Genomic DNA, 23,428 nt, shown 5'->3' with positions numbered 1-23,428 from the left:
AAAATACAGAGTCAGCTCGCTATAGAAAAGATTTTTACTAATAACATCGTTTTACACAGTAAAGAGGCAGGAACAATGGGCTGAGGGACAGCAAGACTGGTGATGAACCTGTCACACACAGAAGACTACGCGTCCCTGAAAACAGAGGCTCCAGTAGCTCAGCACCCACAGCTTTAAAATCACTGTGACGAGCACCACTGTGCTCTGGGACACTGAGTAAATGAACGCCACAGGAACGAAGAACCAGCCTGATTGTGACCATTTCCAATAAGCAGGCAGTGGCATCTGTCTGCTCAAGATGACTCACTCTCAGGTTCCAGTCTCTTAAGTACACTGTTCATTACCAGCCAAGAGCGTGCAGAGCTATATGGTAAGGAGTAACAAGAGGAAAGTGGCCACAAAACCCAGTAAGTGGAATGACTAGCAATGTTCATGAGTTTCCATCCTCTCATGGATACTCCACATTCCTGTGGGACTACAGAAGACATAGTGGGGAAAAAAAAAAGCACTACAAGTCATGAAAAAGTATCCTCATCATCTGGCAGCTTGGCCTCCATCCTGGCGCTCCGTGCAGCAGGCTACTGGCACATGTGGGAACAGAAGGGCCTCTCATCTACAAGTCTGCCCACAGACCTCAGTCAGTAGCCCTGCACCCCTGTGACTGCTTTCTTGCAACGTCCATAGCAATTTTCCTTGTCAAAACAATTAATCCCAATGATAATCTCATTTTTAAAGCACAATCCCAATTCAACAGCTTATGCAAACTGGGAAAGACTTTTGTCTTGACACAACAGAGGACTTCATATCTGCTCTGGAGTCTCCTTCAGGTGTCCCATTCTTTTTACACGACTGGTTTAGCAAGATAACAACTTACGGTATGAAAGGGTTGAAGGTTCATATCCAAGTGTGAGCTATTACACATCAGGATGTTTCTCCTCCCATTCTTCATTCAAAGATTCATCTCACTATGACACAGACTGCAAGCCCCCCTCCCATATCTGCTGGGTGCTGCAGCATTGCCTCCCTTACCAGATGGAGCAGGACACGCAGGGCATCCCGTGCCCTTTCAGGATGCTGCAGAATCTCAGTCAGGGCCTGTCCTACCAGTGAAGAGGGGCTGTTCAGCTTCATATCGCTCCCAATAAGCATGAAGCCTGCAGGGTTCAGAAGAAGAGACTTACTGAAAATTGAGTCAAGCTGAGACAGAAATGAGACAGACTGAGAACCTGTGTTACTGGAAACATGCAAAACAGAAGCAGGTAACTTCTGCCTGCTCAGACTAACGGCATAATGTTTTATTGCACCCTGCATGATTACTGTCCACTCACTGCCCAGTTCTATAGACTGAATTTCCAGAAAGTTTCTGGATGCTTCTTACTTGTCATCCTCTATTAAATCAATACTGCTTTCCTGCTCAATCAAGTAGAATAACACTGTCTTTTGGTTAAGTGTTCCCTTACACATTTCAATCATGTACTGAATGAGTGGTTGTATTGCACATTATTTCTTTGTAGTCATGGAACAATTGTGATGAAACACTTCACCTTGCAATTGCTTTAGATTATATTCAATCCACAACCCATTTACTATACAGAGAAATACCAACATTTCTCCCTGACGCTGACATTCAGCCACGCTCAGATGAATTAGGGCCTGAAACACGGGCTGAGTCGTGTGTGAGCACAGGGAACACGCTGCTCCCAGCTACCTGCTAGCACCAATTCTTACTTAATTCAAACTCTCTGGCATAAGAACCCTTTCTAAAAATCACAGATTATCATAAGACAGATTCCTCCTACCTGCCCAGTTGGATGGATGGGAGAACTGCTTGCTGCTCTGTACAGTCTTCATTGCTTCACCAAGGGCTGCACTGGCTTTCATCCCATTTAAGAGGGAGGAATAGAAGGCGTGTACAAACATTTTGGATGCAGCCACTGGAACAGGCCAGAGGGACACTAGGACACATTGAGCCCCAGCAGCCAGGAATGCTCTTGTCAAGCCAATGACTCCATCAGCAGTGACTTTGCTGTTGGATTCTTGGTAAGAGCCAAGAACCACTAATTTTACAGGAAGCCGCAGATCCAGGACATCAGCTGCAGTCAGCAGAAACTCCTGGAGAGGAGGACAGTCTGAGATGCTCTCCACATCGCTGGCATCATCCTGCATGCGAAGGGATTCTGGAATTGTGTAGGGGTTCCCAAATGAACTCTTGCTGCTGGCTGGATTGCTGTCAGTGTTGGGTGTCAGGACCAAAGCAGCAAGCTTCCAGGAGACATGGGTTGCAAAATGGACACACTCTGCCTGAGTGAGGGCACTCATGACTCTCTCTTTTGTTGCTGCACTGCCAACTAAGGGTTGGCAGCCAAGTAACTCTGATACCATATACGCTTCCTCTTCTGCAGAAGGCATAGGTCCCCACAGCCACCTATCCATAACTGTTGAAGGGAGCTTGGGATTTCCTATGACAGCTGCCATTGAGGTAGAACTGGAGTAAGCAGAAGTATTCTTCTTCCCATGGGACTATAGGGAGAGAAAAAGAAAGCAAAAATGGGGTTCAGAGATCTGTCTGCTCAGGTGTTGCTAGTAAAGCAACCTGCCTCCTTGGTTCTAAACAGAACTTTGGACATTGTAATTATTAAAAAAGCTCTGTATTTCATCAGTTTTTTTCATTTCAATATTCTAGGGAGTATCTCTACTTTAGGACAGTCAGGATTTCTATCCCCACTTCTTGGGTTAATAAATAGATTAAAACAGAAAGGAATATACATAGCCCAGGTCATCCTGGAGAGCTAAACGTATAAAGAAGATCCCAGCTCCTCACTTTATGGGAGGATTATTTGTAAACACCTACTACCTGGTTTCTAGCACCTGTATTTCAAGGATTAGCAGGTCCACTGCCAACAGCATGGTGCTGCGTGCAACTGATTACTGGGGCCTGATACTGACCAGAAATCCTTAATGCCCACATCAGTAACAGAGAAAATATTCAGACCTTTTTGCTGTTCCAGTGACTGCACTTAACCCAATGCAAGGCAAGGCATGCAGCATTAACACTGCTCAGCAAGAGAGATGTGACTTAAGATATTCTCCCTGGAGACACAGCCCTTAGAAAAGCTGACAGTGTTTGCCATGCATCAGCATGAAGATATTTTGGCGAGATTTGCCAGTGGTATCGGCTTTGACTTATGGCTTCACTGTCATGAGACATCAATGTCCTTCTCCACACAGAAACCTGAGAAGTAGGGAAACGTAACTAGGAATGTGATAAGGCAGTTAATTCACCAAGGAAGCTCAGCGTGTATCACAAACACCTACATTTCTGCAGTTTGCCCACAACCCAGGATATGGGTTCAAAGGAGGATATCCAATTCCCCTTGTCCTTCTTGGCATGTCTGGTGTTGTGACTCTGTATTGCAGAAACTATACCAGAATACTTTGCACCTGGGTGCTCGACATGCTCATCTGCCCTGGGAGTGCCGCAGGAAGGTGGCACATTTGCCATTTCTATTGTGTAGGAGGACAGAGCTGCTGCTATTCCTGCACACGTAGGAACTTATACCTCGGGGGAGAGGTTCTGTGAGAGGTAGGTTTTAAAACGCAGTGTCAGACCTTGGAGCTGGGATTCAGCGACTGGATGGACGGTACTGCAATGAGGCTGAAGCGCTCATAGAGGTACTCATTGGAGGAACTGCCCTTCAGGAGAGCAAAAGGAATGAGGTACAGTTCTCCCTCCAGAACCAAGATCAGCTGGCGGTGACGGCCAACGGGCCCACTGGAATGCATCAAGCCCTGAAAAGCAAAGATACAGAATTAGTATGGTCCAAAGAAATCTCAAGGATTTGGATGCAAACTGTCATTACATTTCTAGGCAATTGTACATCTTTAAGGCAGAGAAGCAGCATTACTTAGTCCTGATAAATAAATTATTTCTTTGAAGATGAAAGCTTCAGCGCAGGCTTAGGTGAGAGTCAGTCCTCCTTCTGACACAGCTTTGGAGCTAACCAGTTCAGCCTGTGTTGCTCTGTTCCCCTCTAGGCTGCTCCATGTTCCCAGAGACAAGATCACTTTGCAGTGTGCACTGCAGGATGGAGACAAGGATCTAACATGTAGGACTGTTGTTCTTATGAGAATTTTAATTTTAAATGATTTCATCTCCATCAGATGCAGCAACTATCTGTTTTGACATCAGAAAAAAGAGGAGGACTCTTCTGATCTAGAAATTCAGGGACTTCAACAGAAGAGGAAGCATATTTTCAAACAAGAAGCTTTTCATGAAAATAACCTCACAAAACCTCTGTGGATCTCTGTGTTAAAAGCTAGATTCTTTTTGGAAGAAATATCACTCATGTTCTAACACTCTTCTGCTATTTATCAGATGTTAATCCGTTTGAAATCCGTGCTTTAGAGCGAAGTTATTTCAGCTCAGCCCCCATTTAAGAAAAGACAGAATAATCTTCTTTATTTTGCTGTCAATAGTGAGCTACTACCACAAATGGAAACACAAACTTTTAAAACACGGCATGGGTGAATAACATCAGAAAATCCTGAAGTGCATACACACTGAATAATCACCATCCAACAGAAAATAAATGACTATTGTGCAGTTTGAGGGTGAATTTTACTACTTGTATCAGTATGTACCCTGGTCCTAACACAATTCCTCCCTCCACTTTGCTCAGGGTCTAGCTGGAGCAGACTTCCAGACTGCACCGTGATGCACTGATAGCTGAGGATTAATTTGAGATACACTGACCCCATCTCACCACCAATCAGAGAATAACAGGAATTTGCAATTGGTCTCAAGCTTCAGCTCTCAGGCAGCAGCAAAGATGAATGAACATTATTAAGAAACAGAAGTTTCAATCTGGTGATTTCCCCCAAAGGGAGTTGGGAGTGAGTCAGAAAAGCCAAAAAACACATCAGCTACACTAGAGAGTGTCAAACAGTAGGAAGCTGAAGAGAGACACTGAGGTGCTTTCAATGGCTTTTTGGCTTTTGAAGGGGGAAAAAAACTGCTGAAAGATGAGAAAAATTTCATTTTAAAGGAATTAAGAACAGTTATTGACCTCTTGCTGTTCCTCCTTCCCTCCTTACAGCTCTTGAGCTCATCCTGCCCACAGACTGGAGACAAGGATGCAGGGCCATCCCTGACACACAGCAGCCTCAGGAGCCATCCTGTGAACCATGTCTGCTCCAGCCTGACACGCTGTTTACAACACCAGCAGCCCCAAGGGATGTTTGCCCAGCACTGGCTGTCTGTGCTGAACCAGGATGCGTGCTCTGCAGCTAAATCTACCAGCTCCCATTCAGCCTTGCCACTTTTTGCAGAGCCCAAGCTGACAAGTAGTAGCTTCCCACCAGGGGGTTGTTTTCCAGAAATGTTTGTTTGCTTTTTAATTTTTTTTTTTTAATAAATACTCCATTTTACCTACTGGTCCAATTCTGCTGGCAACAAGAATCAGAGCACCTGAGCCAGAGTGACATACACCTAGCAGAATTTTCAGTTTGCATGTTTTTGGGTTTTTTTTGCCCATATTTTTAACAGTCTTTCACTCTTCCTGATCTATTTCTTCCTTGGTGAGTCTGCCAAGTTTGCCAATTAGGATTAGCAATCAGGAACCCACTTCCTTCATCAAAAGCATTACACTTCAGCAGCTGAGTGGAAGTGATTCTTTGTTTTCCTCTCCCAGTATGTTAAGTCTCATTTGGGAAGACCAAGCTGAAGGTATCAAGCCTCAGAACAACGCCCAGGCTGGCCATTTCAGCTTTCCCAAGTGACAGAGAGTTTCTGTAAGCAAATCTCTACATCTAGAAGCTTACTCCTTCCATGGGTCCTATCAGTAAGTCGTAGAGTGCTCGGAGTGGGGGTTTGGTGAAGGAAGCCTGCCTCCTTGGAAGAGAAGATGTTCCATCCTTAACAGGAGACACGGTACTGCTGAACAGACTGGTCATGCTCTGACTGCTCCTGTGGGATAAAGGCAAGAGAGAGGTTAGTTTCAGAGACCTGAGGTCCACCGTAGGTTGCATTGACTTCACAACAAAGAGCCAGTCCCAGTCTGCCCAAACAGAGGACTGCTTTCTGTAAGATACTTCAGACCAGGGTTTTTTTCTCCCATTCAGCTTCACACCACAATGCATAATGACAGCAATGGCACAAGATCCCCTGGCACCTCCACCTGGTGCCAGGCCTCACCAAACACCAGTTCTCCAAGGAGCCTGAGATGGCATGGGTACAAAAAGTTATGGCCCTGAGGAGGAAATGAAGTTGCCCCAATCTGGTCTGTCTAATCCAGCAGCTGTACTCCCCAGAAAGGTTATCCTTGGCATGGTGCCATGAACAACCATTTTATATGAAAAGGATAATTTTCCAGAAAGTTTTAACAGGTGGGCCCTTAAAAAAGAGGAAGGGAGGGAAATGAGATGTTTTACAGTAATAGTACTACGAAGCCTGAAGTGCAACCAAAGTCACCACTGGGGCTGTCCGGTAATGAAAACAACATCTCTGGCATAAAAGGCCACCCACAAGGGCCTCATTGTCCCCGTGGGGCCAAAAGCACCTGATAGAGCATTCCTTGTAACTCCAGCCTACACCTTGCTCTGATGCTGCTGTACAGAGAAAGCCTCCTTCCCTTCCTAATCTCCAGGAAGCGCAGCATTGTTCCAACTCTCAGATACTTTCCAGTGGCACATGGTTTTACCAATTTATATGACAGGAAAGCAGCTATAGCTTCCCGGACTCACAACCAACCCCTCACACCTCATCAGCACATTAGGTGTGCTGTGGTTTAACCCAGCAGGCAGCAAAGCACCACACAGCCACTCACTCACTCACTGCTCTACTCCAATGGGACAGGGGAGAGAATTAGAAAAAAAAAAAACTAAGTAGAACTCTTGAGATGAGATAAAAACTATTTAAGACAGGAAAGAAAGACAAGTGCTTCCCACCCACCAACCAATGCTCACCTGTCCCTGAGCTACAGCTACTCTCCCTGGAAAACTCCCCTTGTCTCTGTTCCTCAGTTCTACCTCTTGCAGCACTGTGTTCTCCCCTTTAGAACCCTCTGCAGCAGCTGACTGAGCTGAGCACACTTTGCAGAGCACCGCTGTTTGCAGACTATCAAGCACAGGCTTTAGAATTTGATCAGGAAATAAAAACTGTGCTATCCCAACCTGAAGGTAGGACCTCCAGAGGTCCCTTCCAGTTCCACTGATTCTGTCATTGTCTGATGCTGTGGATCCTGTATAGCGGATTCCTCCACTATATTCCATTGGAAATAGCAGCAGGGAATGGCAGGGATATTCTGCTGCTTATCCAGGAACCAGCCAGCAAGAAGAGCCCTGGTCCAAGCCCAACAGCTCCGACCTTCCCAGGATGCAGCCATGTGCCAGCAGGTGGCACTCACAGCCTCGTCCTCCACGTTAAGCCATTTTCACCGACTAATTTATTGCAGGGGATAGGAGCTTGATCGCTCTAATGAGTAGAGCCCCCTTCACCTTATTTGCACAGCCAAGAAAATCTGGATTTATCTCTTCACCACTCAAATAGGATTTTTTATTAAAATAAAACCAAAGGAGTGTCATAAATCTTTCACATCCTTTGTGTGTGTGTACACAAAGGAGAGTGAGAAAATCCATACTGGGAGGCTGACAGACATCTTTTGCAGCAGGCAGATCGAACCTGAAGCCCTCTCTCCCTTTCTTCCCAAAAGAGTACAAACAAGCAGCTCTCCAGGGACCTGTACAGGATCCACATCCCAGTGATTTCAATGTAATGAAAGAGACTTTGGAATTTTTCAGTGAAACACTTCTACAAAGCCCCAGCACTGGCTTCTGGGATGCTGCACAGCCGCAGGGCTGAGCACTTCAACCTTGCTTTTGCTGTGTTCCCTCCCCTGATTTCTGGAACAATAAATATCATTTGGAGTCTGCACAGACTGCACAATGCTGCTTATTTACAACCCTTTGTACAAGGCAATGGTGATTTGCAGCAAGCAGAGCAAACAACAAAATGGGGCTCAGGAATGCCTGCATGTCAGTGTTAACTCTGCTTCCTCACCTTTATCTTGAAGATGCAGGAACAAAGCAGTGATCCCCTGAGAATCTCAGAGAATGGAAGAGAAAACCCTCATCACACAAGCCTTGAGCTAAGACTAATTCATACTGTAAGCCTGAGGAGCAGGCACTGCTTGCAGAGGGTCAGTGTGGCTGGGCTAAGGCTGGAGGCAGCAGTTTGTACTGCAGTCAGCATGGGTCTGCTCTTGTCTTGGCACCCATTAGGGCTCTGGACAAGATAAATTCCACTCATGGCCTTGCAGAGCCATTCAGAATGGTTGAGTATAAGACTTACTACTGCAGTGGTCTGTCAGGCTTTGGACAAATGGACATCCAGACCTGGCAAACCTGTCTAAAAAAGCTCTTTCCAAGAGATGCAGCCCCATGTCCAAATCCAGCATCTTGACACAGCCACAATACCAAGCAGTATGAAGCTCCAGAAACGTTCAGATATGAGCAATCTGTGGATGCTTTCAAGCAGCCACAGTTGTCTCCGACACCCAGCAGTTGTTGCACATCAGTGCTCTATCAGTGGCATAAGCAGCTCAGGCAGCCACTGAAATCACTGCAGTGTCCCTGCAGTGCCCCTTTCTCCTCTGAAGTCTGCTTTTTCTCAGAAGTTCCTTAATTTAAAACTGCCAAACCCAAGTATTCTTTCTTTTCTAAGCAGAGTTGCCAAAAGAAAAAGAAAAAAACAACATACTATTCTCTACTTAAAAGTCAGAATCACCAGGTTACCTGATTACAGCAGTCAGAGGGCACTCTCCCAAACCAAGGGGTTTCTTTCAGTCACCTGCTCATCACCAGAAATGGAGACTGGATGGCTCCAAATAGTTCCAGCATCTCTTAGGGCCTCATTTTGACTTGGGTCCTTAACAGCACGTGCAATTCCTGTGCGTGAAAGAACTTGCACTGGCCTCATGCCATGCAAACTCCCTTGAGGATCCAAAACATGTGAGCACTGCATTCAGGCCCCACATAAGGAATGCAAGGCCTGCCTTGGCAGCAGGAAAGGCAAACTCTTACTCTTGGCTCCAAGCAGGCCCTACTCCTCTTTGTGCCCTGCAGCACAGAAGCCAAGGCAAACAGAGCCCATACCTTCAAGCACTGTTTGTGAGCCACAGTGTTACTTACCATCATCTGAAGCACTACAGCAGCAACAATTCACTCACCACTGACCTCCAGCTGCATGACCTCATGGCAGTATTAGCTGGCAGAAAAACAATTACACAACAGAAGGGAGCTGGAGACTGAAGCTGGAAGATTTCAGTTTATATTTCGCTAACTATTCAATTCTGTTGCTGACTCAAAGTCAGAGAGCTCACAGTTTCTCATCAAAGCTCTAGGCCAGGGCACAGAAATGCTGCCTGTTCCCTTTATCTCTCTTAACCTCTCTTCTATGCAGACCTTCATCATCGGTGGGGCATGCATACCCCTGGAGGGTCTGTCTGTTTGACTCTGAACTAGGAAGTACTGATAGCTCACTACCACTGCAGTAGCATGAACAGATACATAAGTGGACTGTGGGAAAAAAAAAGCAGGCCAGTTGTTGGCACCAACAAGCAGCTCCCAGTTTCATGGGATGCTGTGACTATAGCTCACAGGCTCCAGTGACTGCTCACTGCACTGCAGGCTGATTGTTTTTTTCTTTTCCAGCTAAGAAGGGTCTGGGGTACCCTGTGATCATAATCCATGCTGGAGCACAGACCTAGTCAGAAACCCTCCGTTGCATCATGCAGCATCTCTCCATTATGGGAGTAGTGACACTGGAAAATTTCTGTTTTCAATTTTCATTTTGAATGCTTGCCTTCAACAGCAGTGTTGCAAAAGACAGACCTGAGCACACACTGTAAGAGGTAGAAAATGAGTGAGGACTGCACAGATCGTGCTAGTTAGTACGATTAGTTACAACCTGCAGAAACAAGAACTTCCACAAGAAGCGTATAAGCCAAGAGCTCCAAGTTCTCAGACAGCAGGGACAAAAACAAAGTTCCTCTGCAAGTGTTCAGCCAGTCAGAAATAGAACAGGAGAAGAGGAAATTAGAAGTGACTGCCCCTCAGGACAGAGATGCCAGTTAACAATTGCTGACAAGTCCTCACTGGCTGTCACCTTAAGCAATCGCTTTCATCTGGAAATGTAATGAAGATGCCACTCCCTGCTCTTCCAAACCAAGCTATTGAGTTCCTAAGTGAAATACACAGTCCTGTCTAAGCTCTCTGCGGGTGGCCCTCTGTCTCACAAGAAAGCACGATGATGCTTTCAGTTGCTGTTCTGTCTCTTTTCTATTGAAAATTTCTATTTTTAAAGAAGGAAGCAATAGGAACCCATGCCTTTCCAGGGACTAGCACGACTTCTTTGTCCTTTACATGTAATGCTTGAGCCTCTACAACAGAACCAACCCTCAAAAGGTCACCTATGTGTGGAGTGCCTGGTGACCTTCCAAAGTACCTCCTCCCAAGCTGGACACACGTGCAGCACAAGGCAGTACTGGATTCCCAGTCCCATCAGGAACAAGACACAAGGGTCCCTGAGAAAGGGAGAAATCCTCACTTCACCAAATGAGGAAGAAGAAAAAAGACTCAAGGGAAATGCCTCTGCTCAGAAGGAGAGAAAGTGCCCACTGCACATCCTTATTTACAAGATAGATACTTAATGTTTCACAAGAATCAATGTTGTGAAGACATATCCAAATGAATGGTTACATCAGCCATGATGGTTTGCTGTTCCGTGTGCTTGAAACAGAGGGGAATAAGCGAGACCACCAGCAGTCATCAGCTGCACTCTAAGGTCACACCAAGACAACTCATTCTTTTTGCTGATTTCCAAGCACAGTGCTACATTCTCACCTGTTCAAGAGGTTGTTCCTGCTGACCATCCTCAGGAAGCCAGTTGGATCAGTCATTGAGTTCAGCTTGTTATTCATCTCTTCAAACTGCTGGTCCATGATATCTCCAGCTTCGCTCTCAGTCTCACTGCTAGCACAGGCTCTGCAGAGAGAACAGCAGGGTGAAGGAGTCACTGGTGCAGGAAAGCACAACAGCATTGTGACAAATGCTCAGCTAGTTTGAGAGAAAATAGATTTTAGGCAACCTCAACCAGATGCTAAAGTCAAACTGTCCCTGGATTATATGCAGTACTAGAAATACAGGATGCAAATCCTCATGCTCTGCAATGGGTAACAATTTCTGAAGCTACAGAACAATACAGAAAAGCTGAGGTTTGCAGGAAACATCAACTTTGGCCCTTGAATTGCCTAAGAACATGCGTTAGTGCATCCTTTCCACAAAAACAACTCCAAGTTCTGGTTGCTCCCTACACTGGCAATGCTCAGTATACAAAAGACAGCTGTGTTGATGCTCCTATTATACAAACAAGGAAAGAAACAGAGACAAAAAATAATAATAAAAAAAGACTCCATCGTGACACTAGGACAGCAGCAACAGAGAGAGAGACCAAAATTTCTAAATTCTGCATTTCCTGATGTTAACACCTAAATTACCACCTCTGTCAAAACAACAATAGCAGTTATTTCTTTGTAAAGACAGAAAACAAACACACTACTATATGTATGTTTTTAGCAACTCCTTCCTTTAATTAAATAAATCAATTGCACGTGATCTGGTGCATTGCCAGCCTTGGAATTTGTACACTTAAGCTAAACCTGTTTTCCTGCCTGCTAAAGCTGTCCTGCGTCTCACTTCTCTTTCTTTTTGGTGGGTTCCTGACACTTTGCAGCCTTTCTGCAAGGACACATTTTCCAATAATAAGCACATATATCAAATTAAGGTACAACACAGCACAGGCAACTCCATAAGTTGCTGTATGGACCACGAGATATCTTGTAAATATACTTCCAGGTCAATATGATCTCATAACCTGAGCAAACAATCCCTGACAAAAGCCAATCACTTGAACGCTGGCACTGGGCAGCTGAACAACAGCCAGAGGAGGGAAGAAAGAACGTGGAGAGGAAGAAAAGGCTGTCAACAGCTGTCTCCTGCACGTTCTTCCTCCAGCTGCAGGCATGCACAGTCTTGAGTCCTGGCACGGTTTTAGGTATTACAGTGAATATTTAGAGCTCTTAGAAGAGGCAAAAATCTTAAGTTCATGAACCCAAGAGAGCAGGCCACAAGCTCCCCTAGAAGAGAAAGACATCTGTCCCAGCACAAGTTCAAGCAGGCATCAAATTCCCTCACACCTCATTTTTTGCAGGTATGCATTACTTGTCAGCTTAATTAGACCAGCAGTGATGAACGCTTTTCAGCACAAAGCCAAGACTGCAGTGTAGAACCTAAAACCACCAGAGCAAAATCCTGATGATGCATATCATGACAGCATCCCTTCCTCTCCAGGAGCAAAAAATAGGAAGACATGCCACCATGGTGCAGTTACTACTGCTTCTGGTTTCACACTGTTTCAATACTAGGAGTTGTCCACAATTCATCTCAGCAGTTTGTCTTGTTTACAGAACTCAGCTGACACAACCCTAACAATTCCCTTGTGAGGCTGCTGCATGACTACAGAAAACAGTAACCTCACACTGCACTGAGGACAGAGAGGGTCAGAGCTTAACCTTAACCTGACAGCTCCCTGTGCCAGAGCCACCATTTTGCTAACAACAGCAGCAGCTCACCTGCTCATGCTCAAACTCTGTGTTATAGATACTGTCAGTATCTCAGTAACACAAAGGTCCACATGAGCACAATTTTGCATCCTTCAAACCCTCCTTTTACTGAATCACTACAGCCTATCCTTCCCCAATGGCAATATCTTCCCAACTCCAACACTGCACTCAGAGAGACAGAAGCAAAAACCATGTTCTCCAGAAGCTTTCAGAACAGTAGAATATAATTTTTCAAATAATTTTGTGTCTTATATAATCACTTTGGGATGGTCAGTGCTGTGGTCACAAAAATGTTTATACACAGCACTAGAAGTAACAGAAAGGATGAGAAAATCATTGCACAGCTAACACAAAGGAACAAAACCCCTTTATCTCTCTCCTAGCTGCAGAGCTACATAAACCACACAGATCACTCTGACATTTCTTCCCTCCTTGGAGAACAAGGCAACGAAGCAGAGAAAATGGCTCAAATACGTTTTCTTCTAGATACATGTTGTCCATCTCAATTCAGACATCTCTTCTGTCTTTTTCCTACCAATCAACTTCCCTTTCTTGTCAGGGATATCAATGCATGGTTTATTTTAGGTTCCTCTGTTTTGGGGTTTGGTTTAATTTCCTTCTCTTCTGCCATTTGTCCAGGGCAAATACAGCCATAAATCTGCTTGCATTCTGTCATCTATATCTCTCAAGAAAATGGCACGGATTATGGACTGCTAGGTTCTACTGCTCTGGTGTCACAAAGATTTGGATTGTCTTCCTTCTGTCACTTTGTGAAGACTTGGGGACAGTACAGATTAGTTTTCAAGAGATTAAGTGAATTTTAGTGGTAACAGAGGTGCCTCAAGTAATTTCAAAGGGGTGCAGAAACCCACAGGTGATTTGCAAGAGGGGTATAACAAGAGATTGGCAGTTTCCTGGGCAAATTTCCAATGTAAGGTGGTGGAAAAAAAGCACCTTATGTTTTTTTAGGAGACTGATACATGGAATTTTGTTGTCACTGTAACAAAAATTCACCCCCTACTGCAGCTCTCAGTTCACAGACTTCTCAGCCCATTACCTGAGAATGTTACAATGTGCCTCCTGCTGAGAGAGCAAGAATCAGGGCTTTAAATGCCATCCCCAGCTTACCGGGTATAGTAGGAATCCACACCCAGAGCCTCCCGCACACTTGAGATGTACTGTTCTAGTGCAGAGTTTGTTACTGTTTGCAGGGTCACACTGTTGGCTTCATGGAAGTCCCCGGCATTTTCTGTCAAGCTGTCACCCAGGTAATACTCATGGAATTTCAGAATACCTGCAAGGAACAGGAATTGTGAGATTATTTCCACAGGGAAAGAAGAGCAGTGCCAGCAGCTGTCCAGGAAAGTGGCACAGTCTTCAACATTTGCCATTTCCAGCATTACTGGGGCAAAGCACTCTGTGCTGTGTCTCCACAGAGCATTTCCAGCCCTCCTGTATTCCAATTTGGTTTTTAAAATCTAGCTTTGTACTTTGCAGATGATAGCTCAAAGGCACAAAGGCAGAGTAGTGCTTTTATGAGGTATTCAGAATGCATTTGCTTTTGCAGCAGTCTTACATAAATTATAAAACAGATCTTTCATGGAAGCATCTACCAGCCCAAGTCACATTTCAATAGCTGTCTTTGAAAAATGCCTAGTAACAGTCTCTGATCACATACATTGAACACGCTAGGCTCAAATGCTGAACAAAAATATTATTACTACAGCACTCACAGGCTGCAGTAATAGCACTCAAAGGCTTTTCACTTTTATGCACAAAAGTATGCTATACACAAAAAAAGAAATATAGATTAAAATATAGTAAATTATTAAAAGTTACCATTTCACAGTGAATAAATAATACAAAGAACAATCGCTGTTTTGGTAAGAATTCAGCTACTACTCCACATAAAGCCTTCTTCCCCTCAGACTGGCATCATTTTCCTGATACAATTAATTCTACAGTACCACAGACTGTGATCAACAGTGAAAGGCTGCTCTGGATGCCCTGTTTGCATTGGCAGCAAAGATCAATTAGTGAGAGTGGGGGAATAATGGAAAAGCAGCTCCTTCTGCAGGAACAGAGAATCAGTGAAGAGGCTCTAAGGACATGGTTTCAGTGGGATAAGAGGATCCTGGGCTGCCACTCTCTGCCAGTACTAATAAGATAAGGAGGGGTGGAGTCACTACTGAAGAGCTTCTCAGCAAAGCTGTTCAGGAGGAAACCTGCATGCTGGAGTTCAAAGCATCACTGTCCCTCTCCTTCCTTATACCTGATAATGCATTCAATACAGCAGTCACAAATCCATGTACTGAAGAGTGCAGCTGCCCTTGTACAGGACCAGTTGGGCAAGGAGGACACTGGCTATAACGCTGATGTACTTCTGATACTTGCAAATTTATTATACTCAGCTTAATCTCAATACTATAGAATTACTGCCATTTTATTCTGCAAAATACAGAACTAAAGAGCCAGTTAGTGATTGGGTGTACAGCAGGATGACATCATCCTAAACTTACACAGGCAACACTGCAAAACACCCCCAAGAGAAGTGTTTTCCAATCACAGCCATTCCATCTGAAATCAGGCATGTATAAATGTCTGCTTACCTTCCCAAAGCATTTTTGATGCAATCTAAATACTGCTTTTTATCTCTTCAGCTTTGTTATGGTGAAAGGCTGTGATTATTAAATTATATCCAGAAAGAACTCATGAAAATTTAGTCATCGCTTTTATTAGATAATGAAAAACAGCTGCCTGCAAAAAAAGCAACCCTCTTCAAATTAATCCTCCTTGCTTCTCTGTGATAAGCATTTCCACATTTATTTAAGTGGAATTCAGAGGATCAGGCAGTTCAATGGAGTATCAAGAAGCGGGGACACCCTTCTGTTTTCTGCAATCCACTTCAGTGGATAAATGTCAAAAGCTTTTGAAAGGCTAAAGGACAGAAATATAATTAAAGTAGGCGTTCTTATGCATAGAAGATTCTCACAGAGCCAACAGATTTGGAATCTCATTACTGCTCTGCTCTGCCAGGTGGGAAAAACATTCAGACTGGAGATAGGAAAATGGAAATATTAAACATCTGAAACATTTCCATTCCCAGGCCAATGTCAAAGCCCTGAATAAGCACTTCCATGTCATTATTGCTGTGGTTATGCCACTGTTTCCAGCTCCTGGGTTCTAGAATCTGTGGTACCAGATTCATTCCTGGCTGCAAATTGTACAATTTTCATTTTATAAGGTTTGTTCATAGGCTCTCACCTTCAAAAAACACCTCACCTGCTCCAGGAGCCAGCAGCCAGCTGTAGAGGTAACCTGCAGCTAGTGAGTAGTAGAGAACAAGTCCCCTCTGGCCATTCACTGTCTCCAGGACCTGGTCAATGGTCACTGGAGAATAGGGATCAGAGTCCTGCTGCCCAGTCTGGCGTTCCACAAGCAGGTCAGCAAATGCCCTTGTTCGTCCCCTCTCTGCTACTGCCAAAGCTTCATCATGGTGACCTGAAAAGACAAAGTCATCTCAGATGTGACATCAACACAGTTTGCAGCATGGTGCAGAAACAGGAACAGCTGTTATCTCAATTGGAACAAAAACCTGCAGAAACATATCGCAGCACTTATTTCTGGAAGGAGTAGTCACTACACTGGTATGCAGTCCCACAGATCATCTTGGCTGCAAGAGCTAACATGATATATGGGGAAATGAGCCAGAGAAAAGAGAATGAATGGAGAAAGCATGGAAGAGAATCCATAGGTGCCTGAAATTCAAAGCAGGAAACACCTTTTCTTGTCCTGGCAAATAAATGCAGTGCTGTGCTGCATCAGACAGATGATAAGTGAAGGCTGGATTATGAACTGCCTCCCTGCACCTTCAGTCCAGATCCACATGAGAGTGGAGTTCAGCTGATGGTGTCTCTTACCGAGGCTGACAAGTACTCGCTGCAGGGCCTGGTAGGAAGATGTCTGCAGGTCGAAGAGTGACAGCTTGTAATCTGTGCTCAGCTGCACCTCGTGGCGGATGGTTTCAAACAGTGCCGAGGCCCGATAGAGCTGGGAGGGAAAACAGCCACGGTGACACCCTGACAGATACAATAGACAGCACCGGTGGGAGAGCAGGATCCAAGGCCACCACACCCCTAGGCAGCCCCTCAGGGGGTCAGCATCCCTGGCAGAGGGCAGGCGACCTGGGATGAAGGCACACGGGCCTGAGAGTATTAAGCACATGGCACACCTTGCCCCAGGATGAACCAGACAATTCCACCCCCAGGGACAGAATTGACCCACCGGGCTCAGAGGACAACAGCCTGAAAGCACAGGGCAGACCATTTAATACCTGGTGCTGAGACTCCTCCAGGTTCCCACTTGCCCAGAGGGAGAGGCCGAGGCCATGACGGATTTTGGCCTCATCTTCTCTGCGTCCCAGCTGCTCCGCCAGCCTCAGTCCTGAAAAGGAGTCAGAATGAGAGGGAGCCTCGGAGGAGAAGTCACTTTGGCAGCCAGGTGGAGTATTTCTTCTGCCTCTGCTGCTGGGAACTGCTGGCTCAGGTTAGGTCTATACCTCCAGGGTGCCAGGACAGACAGACAGCAGCAATGCAGAGCAGTGAGATGTCAACTGTGGAAGTGCTGGGCAGCAGCTGTTTATACTCCAGTCAACACCAGCACAAGATGTGCCTAACCAAAGCAGACGTTTCCATGGACCCAGATCCAACCCCAGGTGAAGTTAAATTTAAGTCCCCTGAAACACACTCACTATGCTCCTACCAGGAAATCTGACTTAAACCTTAACAGTCACTTAATCAAAATCACATTATGCTACCAAACATTGCCAGAGAAGAGGCCTCTTGCTACATCTCTTGTTTGTTTCCCAGCAGCTTTCCCAGCCTCCTGGTAGGCTTCATATGGTTTGGAGGAGGGCAGGATCCTGGTGTAAGCAACTTGGAGCTTGTCTCACTTCCAGTAGCACCTTTTTGTCTGCTCCCTTCTATCATACTCCAAGTCTCCCACCTCCATGGGCCCAGCTGCCAGCAAGGATGCCTCCTCTCATACACCTAACATTTCCCACAGACTGGAGACGGGAAGCCCTGGCCATGACCATGCAGCTCGGCAACAACCATTATTTCCTGGTTTTTCAGGAATTCACATCACACCAGGAGATGAAGCAGACGGACAGACATCTGTATATCAAGATGCTCACTAGGCATGCTTGGAATTCAAGCATGAAACGAATGGAAGGCTCTGACTGATATGCTATTCAACAGGATACTCAACAGTAACTATGGATATCTGCAATAGCTTTAGCATTGAAGGTCACTGTCAAACATCCCCTTAGTGCCACATTCATAGCACCTCATTTCCCTTCACATCTTCAGGCCTTCCTCCTATTCCCATGCACCCATCACAAAATGGTGTGTTGGACAATTCAGCCTCTTACCTTCCTGCAAGTACATCACAGCCTGAGAGTAGTTCTGCAAGGCATGATGCGTCCTCCCCAGACTGCTGTAGGACAGAGTCTTAGCTACAAGATCATTCATTTGTGCTGCAATGCTGAGATGCTGCTCCTGATACACTACTGCCCTTTCATAGGTGCCCAAGGACTCGTAGGTCAGACCCAAGTTCCCATAGGCTCGGCCTTGGCAAGTAGGGTTGTTGGTCTCTTCTGCAATCTGCAGGTCCAGCTGGTGATACTGCAGGGCTGTGTCGTACTCTCCCATCTGTTGGTAGACCCCTCCAAGACCACAGGCAGCATCACTCTCCAGAGCACGGTCCTTCATCTCACGAGCAATGTTCAGCTGGCGTTCCAGGCACGAGATGGCTTGCTCATAGTTCCCCAGCTGGCTGTGCAGGCTCCCCAGCTCACCATAGGCCTGGGCTTTGTTAAATGCCTCCCCTAGCTCATGTGCCACCACAAGCCTCTTCTCAAAGCACACCAGAGCCTGCTGCAAACTTCCCATAGCTCTAAAAAGGAAGAAAACAGCATTTATTTTGTCAATATTTTCTTGAACTAAAACACTTTGTCACTTCCTCTCAAGGTCATCTCACATTTTTCAGGCAGAGACAAACGTTTCTCCCCCAGGAGTTGTGCCCAGCACTTTTGAATCAATATCCTTCCTCTGCTGCCCTCAAACCTCTAGTTTGAAGGACTGAGCAACCTCAGCTTCATTATCTGAGCCAGCAGCACTGACCAAACCATTTCCTTCCCAGCATCCAGAGGACCTTGTTACGTGGTCCTACACCCCATATCCCTGTGCATGTTTACAATGGTCACACAAACACATCCCTCTGATAATACAGTACAGCCATTTGCACTCGCCCAGACACCAAACTGTCTTCCCCTCTGTCACACTTACACAACCCCCACCTGCTGGCCAAGCTCCGCTTTTCACCCCTGTCTGCATGCATACTTCAGCCCCACAGCACGCATCTCCCATTTCCTCACTCTCAGGCCTACTCCGATTCCCACCCATGCATTCCCACACACACCCTAATTACACACACTCTTCCCCACTCTCTGTCCCATGTTGGCATGCACCCATAGTCTGCCTGCTCGCATTTCAGATGCAGCTCATCCTCCTCTCCTCTGGTGCACCCATCTTCCCTGACACAAAGATGCCTTTCTGGGTACTCCAATGAACTGCATTCCACTGTCTGTTGTTATAACATGCAGCAATCCTCACCTGTGCCCGTTGCCCAGACCTCGGTAGGCCTTTGCCTGATCTTGCATGCGGTTCAAACTTTGTGCAACAGACAGGTACTGTTCATAATACTTTATCGCCTCCTCAAAATCCCCCAGAGCTTCGTAACAATCCCCCAGGTTCCCATATGCTCGGCCCCGATCTAACACAGATTCATTTCCACTGAGCTGCTGCAGCATGGCCAGCTGCTGCTCGAAGTAGCCAATAGCTTCCTCCATGACGTTCATGTTCATCTTGGTGATGCCCATGTTGCCATAGACTTGGGCTTCTATGCTGGGGTCCTTCAACTTCTGCCCAAGCTCCAGTTGTTCTTCGTAGCACTTGAAGGCCATGGTGTACTTCCCAAGTGACATGTACACGGCAGCAAGGTGACCGTGTGCTCTGCATTCTCCTGGCATATCTCCCAGCTCCTGGTACACCTCCAGCTCCTGCGTATGGTAACCTAAAGCCTTGTCACACTTCTGTATCATTCTGTATGCAGAGCCCAGGGCTGCATAGGCGCTGGCTTCCAGTCTCCTGTCTTTAACATGATGGGCTAAGCTCAACTGTTGCTCATAAAATTTTATTGCACCATTTACGTCTTTTTTACAGACAAAAATATCCCCCAAGTTCCCCAGAGCTCGGAATTTGGCCTGGGAATTGTTCAGAGACTGGGCCAGGGACAACAGATACTTCTGACACTCCTCTGCTTTGCTGAAGTCCATCAAGGCTTTGAAGGCCAGGCCCAAGTTGCAATACGCTTTGGCTTGGCTCAGCTTGTCATGGAGATCCTTTGCTAACGCAAGGTCCTGCTCATAGTACTTAACAGCCTCTTCGTAGTTCCCAAGGCAGTAATGGGCATAACCAAGATTATGGCAAACCTTTCCCTCCCCTTCCATGTCCTGCAGCTCTGGGGACAGGCGCAGGTACTGCTCGTAGTAAGGGGCTGCCTGCACGTACTCTCCTCGTGAGCAGTGGAAGTTGCCCAAATTGCTGAGGGCCCGTGCTTCACTTTGGATGTCTCGCAGCTCCCGGGCAATGTTGAGATGGTTTTGGTAGTGCTGTAGAGCACGATCATGGGCACCCAGGGCTTGATAGGCGACCGCCAAGTTCCCATGTGTAGATGCTTGAGAGGCCCGGTCGTTAACTTCCATAGAAATCTGCAGCTCCTGCCGATGGTACTTGACAGCCTGGTCATACACACCCAGAGCATTATAAGCATTGCCCATGTTACCATAGGCCCGGCCCTGGGCTGCGTAATCGCTGAGTTCCTGGGCTATAGACAGATGTGTCTTGTGCAGCCGCAGTGCAGTGTCATAGTCACCTTTCATCTGGTGAATGATTCCTGAAAAATAATAGAAACAGGTTCAATAAAAACACTGTGTCATGGCAACACTTCTGCAGCAGCTCACATCGCCAGAGCTGCTCTACAGCTTGGCCTTTGGCTGTCTGTGGCCAGCACAATACTGGTCTAGGTAACCCAGCCTATATTAAGCTACTTATTTAAAAGATAGAAAGCAGAGAAGAGGACAAACTTTATGAAACATTTTGAGTAGTGCCTTGGGCCCACAGCAAGTGAAATGTGTTGAAACCCAGAGAAGAAGCACTGCCTACACTGGGAACAATAGGAATTCTGCACAGAGGGACTGGAAAACATTGTGTATCACAGCAACAAGAATGGGGTCATGAAATTCAACAGTAAGATATGCAAAGACATGAACTTGAAGAATAATAGCAAGAATTTCTACTACAAGGGTAGGGAATCATCACTTGGAAACAAGAAGAGGAGAAACTATCCAGTGAAGTGTCACATTTCCACTCAAGAAAGACAAATGCAATTCCTGTTTTTGACCATAAGTGCTGAACTTGCTTTGTTCGTGATCATGATATTAGTATTACATGGCATGTGTGGTAACAGGAGATTGAATTCAACACCCCAGGACGCATCTTCCACTTCTCTTCAATTCCCCTGGTAACTCAAAGCTCCTGCAGCTTTTCTGGGAGAGTGACTGGGGATGGCAGTGATCATGCATGGGCCAAGGAACTATACCGTGTACATGAACATACATCCCTTGTTAAGGCTTGCACTGCTATGACAACACACTGCTCATCTCTGCACTGCAGCTTGCTTTGTCACAGTGCTGCACAGCATCACCTCTCGCTCTTAGGCCATCTTCCCAAAGACACCACAAAATCACCAACATCCTTGCCTAAAGTGCCTGCTGCAGGACATGAGTGAATTCAACAGCAAGACTCATTACTGAAAGCACATTCAAAGATCATTTCCTTATGCATCACCCTGTATTATTAATCCCAAGCGTGTCACGGTGAGGAATAAAACAGCAACAGCCTTAATTGTTCCCAAACAGAGGAATGTGAAACGCTGAGGTTGCTCTTGGAAAAAGAGGAACGTGGTAAAGACACCCCACACCATCTCCTGGTACATCTCCATCATTTTCCAGGGGTAATTAATTGCAAAAAATGGCCTAGCAAGGAAAACTTCTGATCTAGACTCCAAAACCACCACCTACCAAATCCATTCTTTGTGCACTTCTCAACAGAAAAAAAGATGGATATGGGATAAAGCCTTCTGAACATTTTAGTCAGCCTCTTCACTGCCAAGAAGGAGAAGAAAACACTTCTACTTTCTCCTACAGAGTGCCTGAGGATTTGAAATGATTACTAGTTCAATTAGACCAAATTTTCTATAATCTCCTTCATTTACAAATAAAGTAAGGTCCTAGAGATAAAATGAGGCACATTGTCTCTACTTTAATACAGGCAGGCCATCCAACTCTGAGGAGCAAGGACATAAAAGAGGCACTGAAGTTCCCTCATAACTGCAAATAGATGCTAAGCACCTGGGGACAGACTTTAAACCGTGTTTTATTAATAATCTGAAGTGCCCCCTCTGCATCACAACAGGACTGTTAAGTGCTGCAGAAGCTGAAAAGCCAGCTCTCTGCATGGAGCTCTGGCATTTGGAAACACCATCTGCTTTGCAAAGGTTGACAATCTCAGACTTCTGGTTAAACTCCAAATCTCCTTGTTGTGAAGGGCTTGATAACTTGTGACTCACCCTCAGTCCATTACCTTCTGCTTACTGAGTCACAGAGTGCATTACATCTCCCCACAGAGCACTGCAGCAGCTGGGCTATGTTATATTCTGGGTCCGTCCCGCTCAGCTTTAGATAGTGCACTTAAGAGAGCTTTCCATCTAAATCAGTGAAATGCAAACAGAAAATTCTGTTGCTTCAGCAAAGAGGCCAACTCTAACATTCTGGCTTGGAAACACACATTTAGATACATTTTTTTGCCTGTCAGCATGGTTATTTTGATGAGGCTTTGTTTTGCATGTGGATTAGATGAAGAAGACAATTAAGACCCGACTTTTTAATTGGCACTGGATGCATTTCAACAACAGTAATAGACTTTCTCTACAAGAACTGCGTGCTCTCTTTTTCCAGCGTAACTTAACTCTGATAGAGAGGACATAGAAAAATAGCCAAATAACAGCTGAAACGTGAGATCTTGTACTCAGAAGCTAGGAAAACTATTTTAATACAACGTGTAGAGCGGCTGAGTCAGCATACCAACCTAAACTTATACTTAGGTCTAAATCCAAACAAGAAAAACATTCTCTGCTGCACCAAAATACTTTTTTTTAAACAAAATTTTCTGGAATTGCATGTTGAAACTATTGCTAAATCCAAAGCTACTGTAAGAATAATAATCACATTAAGATGAACTTTCTAGTCCTGACTTCACTGGTTTCAAGCCAGCAACATAAGCAGGAGAATTAAAAATGCAAGTGAGTACCCCTGGAGGCCAAGGAACAAGAGCAAGTTGCTTCCTTCTGTGGTAGCACTTAGTTTTGTTCTGGAATAAAGCAAAACCACTGCTGTAGTATCAGGACTCACAGGGAACTGCTGAACCCATCTCCTCTCAATATTTCTGTACCTCTGTTTTTACTTTTTGTGGTGCTGAGTAACAGAGCCAGATTACACTGAGCACAGGTGCAGCTGAAGGAACATCACTGACCTTGAATGAAGCTCTTTCCTCTAGTGATGGTCTGCCCAA

General features: G+C 45.5%; 1 protein-coding gene across 5 annotated transcripts in view; it reads right to left on the bottom strand.

Annotated features, from left to right (window-relative positions):
- TTC28 (tetratricopeptide repeat domain 28) overlaps window positions 1-23,428 on the bottom strand; it is a 127,879-nt gene that overhangs the window by 11,171 nt on the left and 93,280 nt on the right. For all 5 annotated transcript variants that reach the window (XM_090152542.1, XM_090152540.1, XM_090152541.1 and 2 more), the window contains 11 exons: window positions 19,352-20,693; window positions 18,109-18,632; window positions 17,011-17,120; window positions 16,598-16,727; window positions 15,960-16,178; window positions 13,806-13,971; window positions 10,900-11,040; window positions 5,821-5,965; window positions 3,610-3,789; window positions 1,800-2,520; window positions 1,030-1,154 (listed from right to left, as the gene is read on the bottom strand). In XM_090152542.1, coding sequence (XP_090008668.1) covers window positions 1,030-1,154; window positions 1,800-2,520; window positions 3,610-3,789; window positions 5,821-5,965; window positions 10,900-11,040; window positions 13,806-13,971; window positions 15,960-16,178; window positions 16,598-16,727; window positions 17,011-17,120; window positions 18,109-18,632; window positions 19,352-20,693 — 3,803 coding nt within the window. The remainder of the gene's footprint in view (window positions 1-1,029; window positions 1,155-1,799; window positions 2,521-3,609; window positions 3,790-5,820; window positions 5,966-10,899; window positions 11,041-13,805; window positions 13,972-15,959; window positions 16,179-16,597; window positions 16,728-17,010; window positions 17,121-18,108; window positions 18,633-19,351; window positions 20,694-23,428) is intronic.

This window comes from Phasianus colchicus, chromosome 18, assembly GCF_987193195.1.
Source record: "Phasianus colchicus chromosome 18, bPhaCol1.hap1.1, whole genome shotgun sequence".
Classification (NCBI taxonomy): Eukaryota; Metazoa; Chordata; class Aves; order Galliformes; family Phasianidae; genus Phasianus; species Phasianus colchicus.
Note: the sequence above shows the minus strand (reverse complement) of the source record. Positions and strands in the feature narration are given on the sequence as shown.